The sequence below is a fragment of the Macrobrachium rosenbergii genome, chromosome 22 (assembly GCF_040412425.1).
Source record: "Macrobrachium rosenbergii isolate ZJJX-2024 chromosome 22, ASM4041242v1, whole genome shotgun sequence".
In the NCBI taxonomy this organism is placed as follows: Eukaryota; Metazoa; Arthropoda; class Malacostraca; order Decapoda; family Palaemonidae; genus Macrobrachium; species Macrobrachium rosenbergii.
The window spans coordinates 49,077,014-49,084,298 of NC_089762.1; the positions used below are offsets into that span (position 1 = coordinate 49,077,014).

At 38.7% G+C, this 7,285-nt stretch overlaps 1 protein-coding gene across 1 annotated transcript; it reads left to right on the plus strand.

The window, feature by feature from the left end:
- Nucleotides 1–3,714: 3,714 nt before the first annotated feature.
- On the plus strand, nt 3,715–6,969 carry LOC136850862 (glutamine synthetase-like). The gene is made up of 3 exons (XM_067124894.1): nt 3,715–3,865; nt 5,318–5,478; nt 5,764–6,969. Exons 2-3 carry the CDS (start codon nt 5,325–5,327, stop codon nt 6,690–6,692), a joined length of 1,083 nt encoding a protein of 360 aa, XP_066980995.1. The 5' UTR covers nt 3,715–3,865; nt 5,318–5,324; the 3' UTR covers nt 6,693–6,969.
- Nucleotides 6,970–7,285: the final 316 nt, after the last annotated feature.

Below are 7,285 nucleotides of genomic sequence, written 5' to 3' on the forward strand. Positions count from 1 at the left end.
TGATAGCACAAAGCTTTTTAACATCGGTGAATAACAATTTCATTGTTTCTCCCAAATAAGAGATATTCTTGAACATGGAGAAGATTTTAACTGACAGACGCCTAGTCTATGTGCTAAAATAAACAGACTGCCCTCCAGGATAATTTAGTGAGAAAAATACACAACTATACATTGAAATTAAAACAAAAATAAGACATGAATTTCACCTATGGCATGATGATATACTTTGATGACATGACTATGAAAACCTTTAGAACTTTGTAGTTACACAAATGGCCACAATTTGAATTCAGTGAACTGATATATAAACATCAAAGTAAAACTGAAAAACAAGAGATGTCAAATGTTGCAAAAGATGTTCATGGTTGGAATAAATGCTCCATAACTAGAGGATATACGAGACTGCTCCAAGCGCGGGACAAGCCCACTAGCCTAACCTAGCGTCTTGTAATGAAGTTGGTGATGACTGAGATGGACTTAGGCCGGCGTGTTGTGAGAGCTCACAAAAGTTTATTTCTTTTTGTTCCTATTATGCACTCTAATAATAATGATCCACGGTTAACTTCTGGAAGGCTGTGGGTTTAAAACGTAAAATCAAAAATATTAGTATCATTATTGCCATTGTTCTTAGGGGAATATTGGCGTTGTCCCGGGTCCTCACCTATGCTATTATCATCACAATGCTTCACATCCAACTCGCTTAGCAACGAGGAAAAGATTGAAAATGACGTCCTCTGAGAAAATGCTGTTTCCAGGAAAGGTTACGACAGACCACATCATACGAACTTCGACCATTAAGGTGTGACCTGCTGACCTTCGAAGCTCCGTCCTCCATGTAGCCAATCTTGTGCTTGTTATATCGCCTCGGTAGCCTTTGTTTCTCAATCTATTTGCCTGGTGTCGAATTTTTCTCCTCGTTGATAAACCTATGGTCACTTGCATTGAAAGCATTTGCAAATTTCCGGCTCATGAGTGATCAGTCTTGGAGTACAGCTAGGAAGCTGATAATTATCCGAGTCAGTGGCTTTCCATACTTTGCGCTTGTAGACCTACTGATAATTATAGATTATTATTTGCTACTTCCCAGTTCTCAGACGGAATTTGGCGTTGCTCGCATCTCTGCTTCTCTTGTCTTCCTGTTCCTGTAAACTTCGAAGACGAAAAACAGCGAAAAGGAACACGATTGGTGTTGCAGCAACTTGAACTTCTTGAATTTTCGTAAATTCTCGATCTTGCGTTTCCTTTCAGCTATATTAATCACACACACACACACACACACACACACACACACGGAGCAGTCAGACGAATATATATATATATATATATATATATATATATATATATATATATATATATATATATATATATATATACATATGTACATAGTGGAAGATCGAGTGAAATGAAATCTGAATAAACAAGAGGTGCCTTAGCCTATTTTTTACTTTTTTTGTACTACTTGTGATTTGTTACAAGTAAAATTTAATTTTTTAGCATCAATAAACATTTTATTAGACTTTACACATTTCAGTAGAAGTAAGATTTTCGGGGCTTTCACGCATGATTATAGGGAAAAAAAGATAAAGATCTGAAATTCAAAAATCTATTAATAATACCGCCAAGATACCAGGATCAGCAACATAGTAGATAAGAACCGCTAAATGACACTGGAAATGCAACAGGAACCTCATTTCGGGTACGGGTACGTTTGCTTAGAAAGCAAGTCAAGGACTCGAAAATTATGAGACTACTACTCAAGGTTCGAAGATGATCCACGAGGAACAACAAATAGTGAAAGTGACTGTGGGAAGAGCAAAAGATTTGACACGAAAATAAGTGGGTCGACACTTTGGTGGCAGCAGTTAGAAGCAGCAGTGGTAAGACTACACCTTTGCTTGTATATATCCAGCACTCTTTTTTTTTCTACTTTCACTGTTATATTACACATATCCACATTCTGTCCTGTGGTAATTTGTTCCTTGAGAATGACCTCGGACAAACAACAACAACAACAACAACAACAATAATAATAATAATAATAATAATAATAATAATAATAATAATAATAATAATAACAACTAATCCTTGTGAGTCAAACATAGATCAGGTAATCTTCCACAATAACAGCTGTCCAGCTCAAGTACATACATCTAAAAAGTGAAGCTAGCTGTGTCTAAAGAAAGCATTTTTAATGTACATATTTTTTTTCTAGAAAATTCATAATGTTCTAGAATTTCCTTCTATACACCTGAGTACGATACTGTACTTACGTTATATATATATATATATATATATATATATATATATATATATATATATATATATATATATATATATATATACACACAATATATATACACTAGGAAATGTGAAAATATCTCGCATCAAAAAATCTTAAGCCAATGAATTAATCCCAGAATCCAATGAATGATACAGGATAAGTAATCTATGAAGTGTAGCTTACATATTAATAACAAAGAGGAGAGAGAGAGAGAGAGAGATTTCATTGAGGTGTATGCCTCAAGGACATGAGAGAATCTGTTTTGATGGCCCAGTAATAAAAAAAAAAATAGGCCTGTCAAGTGATGCTGATATCTGAGAGAGAGAGAGAGAGAGAGAGAGAGAGAGAGAGAGAGAGAGAGAGAGAGAGAGAGAGAGAGTGGTTGGTTGGAGGACAAAACAGAATCTCAATGAGCGTGTAGGCTTCAATGCTCCGAGTATAAATGCGTGTATCACATGATTACGGAGACTTCAGTAGAACTCTTATTTTGTTTTGCTTACGTTATCATTCTTATCTCAGTACTTTTACTGTTGTTACAGTTGATTCTTCTTGTTCTTGATTTTCCTATTCTTCCTTTCTTTTTTTTACTTCTCATAAATTCCTTATTTTAATACGGATTCCAAGAGATTTGTTTTCCTGATTTGGACGAAGACTCGTGGGCCCATAGTCTCTTTTTGATCTCCTCCAGGGATGGTCATGTTCATCGCTTATGTTATTTGTCTGTTAGCAGGATTACTTGATATCTAAGTAACAGACTCTGGTTACTTTCACAGAAATTTATCACGTTTCAGGAAGACATTAATTAGACTGTGCCATGGCTTTGAGTCTAGCTCTGGTTTACGAATTTCTTCATATCATCACTTCGTTTTCTTATTACGGCGTAATATTTAAAGAAAACGGGAACTTCCGGACATTCGAGAAAAAACCACATGTTCCGGTTACAGCAAAATTTCCGCAATATATTTTTTAGATAATTGTGCAAATCACTTCCTAGTACTAGTGAGGTGAAATGTTGCACTGGTCGTGGAATCCTACCCCAGTCTTTTATCTTGTAATTTCCATCTACTCATCTCTTTTTTTTTTTCTAAAGCCTTGCTTATTTAGTTCCTGCTTCGCATCTTGCATCTCCTCTCCTTTTTCACTGCTGTTTCCATTATTGTTTTTCCATTTTATTAAAGAAAATCAAATCAAGCTAACAAAATACTGATGTCAACCTTGACATAAAAAAGCATAGCAGTTAAAATAAATCATTACAGTGATATAAGACCAACAAACTCAAACCCTGAACAAACAAACTAAGTTTTTAAAAGTCTAAGTCGATCTTAAAAACGAGGAAACCGCTCCTGCTGCTTACCACTGAGTCTCTTGGCCGGACACAGGAAGGAAGTTTAAGGAACTACTGAGACGGTGGCACCGCCCACTAGTTACTTATTCTTCCGACATACGGAGGCCATCAATGCGCAGTACATTCAGACCCCTCCGCCTGGACGGAAGGACGATGCCTTCATATAAAAGGGGCTTTCTCGGTTCAGAAGTCGCAGTTGGATTGGGGACATCATTAAGAAAGGAACTTGACTAGTCAGGTAAACGAGGTTTTTGTTTTTTCGTTCGTAGGTTTTTTTTTTTTTTAATAAGTTGTTGTGTTCAATTCTGTGAAGGCGTTTGTTGCTTGACAGATGCAGAAGAACACCGTTATTGTGGAGACAGTGTTCTGCAGCATCTTCTGAATCAAAAGTTCTTAATATTGTTCTGCGCTAAGTAAGTTTGGTGGAGATGAATCGTTGTTTAAAATGTTGTTTGAAAGTTTAAAATGTTTGCGAAATCATAACTGTAGACGTTTCTCAAACTTGATTGAAAAATGTCTCCTGTCGTTTTACACTTAAATTTCTCTTAGAGTAAAAGGCAATAGGTAAAGGAAAACCACGATTTTCACTTTGAGAATATTAGATAATCGATTCATTATGCTACACACCGCAGAGGTGATGTTGCCTCACATCTCTTTTTGCATCACATCGAGAAATTATGTTCTTGTGACTTCTTACTTGGTGTAAAATATGTCAAATTTCGTAGACGAGGAATATATAATCTTTTTAAAAGTTCTCTGTATTTATTTGTATTATGCCTAAGCTTTAAACCCTAATAATCCCGTGTTGAGAATTGGTAGTTTGCGTTGTTTGGTAGTTCATGGCAAAGTTTACTATTGCAGCGTCTGTTTACGGGGAAACATGTTCACCTACAGAGGTGCATAGTGTAACAAATGCATCACTTGATTCGAGCGAGTGATTTTGCAACGCCCTGGGCTGACTGCACCTTGCAGAAAGTTTACCTTTTGTTGCTCGTCCTGACGAGTTAGCCAAGGACAGGGTAGGTAAATGCCAGTGGGGTCTCTGAAGGAAAATGTTGGCTTCTGACTTCATTCGTTTGTTATTTCCTTATAACTTCATTGATTTTCACTGTAAGTAACCAACTATAACGAGTCTGACCATGTTCCACGTTAAAAGTAGCCTTGAATGATATATAAACAATCAGCTGTACTCATACTAATACCCTTATTGTAACATCCTTGGATAGGACTTTCATTAATGGGTTAACCAATGTTTCATTTTTAGTTTTCTGTAAAAGAAAACTATTGTGCCGGCTTGGTCTGTCCGTTCGCACTTTCTTCTGTCCGCCCTCAGATCTTGAAGACCACTGAGGCTAGAGGGCTGCAAATTGGTATGTTGATCATCCACCCTCCAGTCATCAAGCATAGCAAAGTGCAACCCTCTAGACTCAGTTTTTATCTTATTTAAGGTTAAAGTTACCCATAATCTTGCTTCTGGCAGCAATATAGAACAGGCCACCACCGGGCCGTGGTTAAGGTTTCATGGGCCGCGGCTCGCACAGCATTATACCGAGACCACCGAAAGATAGATCTATTTTCGTTGGCCTTGATTATATGCTGTACAGAAAACTCGTATTTTTTACTTGTTACTTACTGTAACCAACGTTCAGCGTCTGTTCACTCACTATCAATATTTCCCTTTCTTTCCAGGAAAAAAAAATGGCTTTGCTACAGAAATCAGTCCTTGACCGCTACCTGAGACTCGAAATCCCAGACCAAAAATGTCAAGCTATGTACGTCTGGATTGATGGCACGGGGGAGAATCTGCGTTCCAAGACCAGAACTCTCGACTTCATTCCCAAATGTCCATCTGGTACATTTTATATATATATACTTTTAGGCTAAAGTCAGTTCTTTGGATTGTGAACTGAGCTATCATTGTGATGTAGAGAAAAGCATAAGTCTTTTCCACCTCCTTATAGAAAATTACTCATGAATTATTACTCTTTGAGTTTCTAGATTTTTAAAAATCAATGGAATGTATCTTTTGTTAAAGTGATGACATAGGCAGAATAAAATTATTAAAGTGATAATATAGGTAGAATAAATCATATCATGTAAGCAGAATGAATTATAACTACGGTTTCATCTCTTCCAGAGTTACCCATCTGGAACTTTGATGGCTCATCCACTGGTCAGGCCGAGGGCAGCAACAGCGACGTCTACCTTCATCCTGTGGCAATGTACAGAGACCCCTTCAGGCTGGGGAACAATAAGCTCGTCCTTTGCGAAACCTACAAGTACAACAAGAAGCCCACAGAGACCAACAGAAGGATGACCTGTCTGGAAGTCATGAAAAGGGCTGACGATCAACACCCCTGGTTCGGCATGGAACAGGAGTACACACTCCTGGACATCGACAACCATCCCTTAGGCTGGCCCAAGAATGGCTACCCGGGCCCTCAGGGTCCCTACTACTGCGGTGTGGGTGCTAGCAAGGTCTATGGCCGCGATGTAGTCGAAGCGCACTACAGAGCCTGCCTCTACACTGGTATCAACATTTCAGGAGAAAATGCCGAGGTCATGCCCGCCCAGTGGGAATTCCAGGTCGGTCCTTGCGAAGGCATCACAATGGGAGATGACCTCTGGATGGCCAGATATCTCCTCCATCGTGTGGCTGAAGATTTTGGTGTCGTCGTATCCCTTGACCCCAAACCTATTCCAGGAGACTGGAATGGAGCTGGAATGCATACCAACTTCTCCACGAAAGCTATGCGTGAACCTAATGGCATCATTGAGATAGAAAAGGCCATCGAGAAGATGTCCAAGGTCCACGACAAGCACATCAGGGCATACGACCCCCACGGAGGCAAGGACAACGAGAGGCGTTTGACTGGACTTCACGAGACCTCTTCCATTCACGACTTCTCGGCAGGCGTTGCCAACAGAGGGGCGTCGATAAGAATCCCTCGCGGTGTGGCTGAGGAGAAGACCGGGTATCTGGAAGATCGAAGGCCCTCTTCGAACGCAGATCCCTACGTTGTATCTGAGAGACTGGTACGCACGATATGCCTCGATGAGCAGTAAACTCGTGAGCCACGACGTGTCAGATCAGTCATTAACGTTTATGTACAGGCCATCATCATCCCATATTAACTTTAATATTTAATCTTCCAGGCCAGCATCACCACATATTAACTTTAAATATTAATCTTCCAGGCCATCATCATCACAAATTGACTTTAGTATTTAATCTGCCAAGCTTAAGGCAAATATTTGTACACTAATTTAACGTTGTGTTTTTAAGTTATCTGTAATTATTGTTTTAGCAAACTTTTAGTCATTGAATAAACTATTTTAATAAGTTCTTTACTTATTAATGCCGGCTTCTTGGAAGATGCATTCTGGGCTGAAACACAAGCTTTATCTGAAATTCGAAGAGATAAGGAATCGCAATTCTGCTTTTCAACTCTGGGTAAGATTCTGGGAAGGTCTGCTATGGGTAAGATTCTGGGAAGGTCTGCTATGCTCGTTAAATAGGAGGCGCTTTGACAGAAGGAAAAGTAAGTTGCAAACTTGAATCAAAGACCAGACATTTACATACCCTTATCAACAAACCTTTATGACATTATTTTCCAGTTGAAATGATACATAAATACATATCAAGTGGCATACAACTG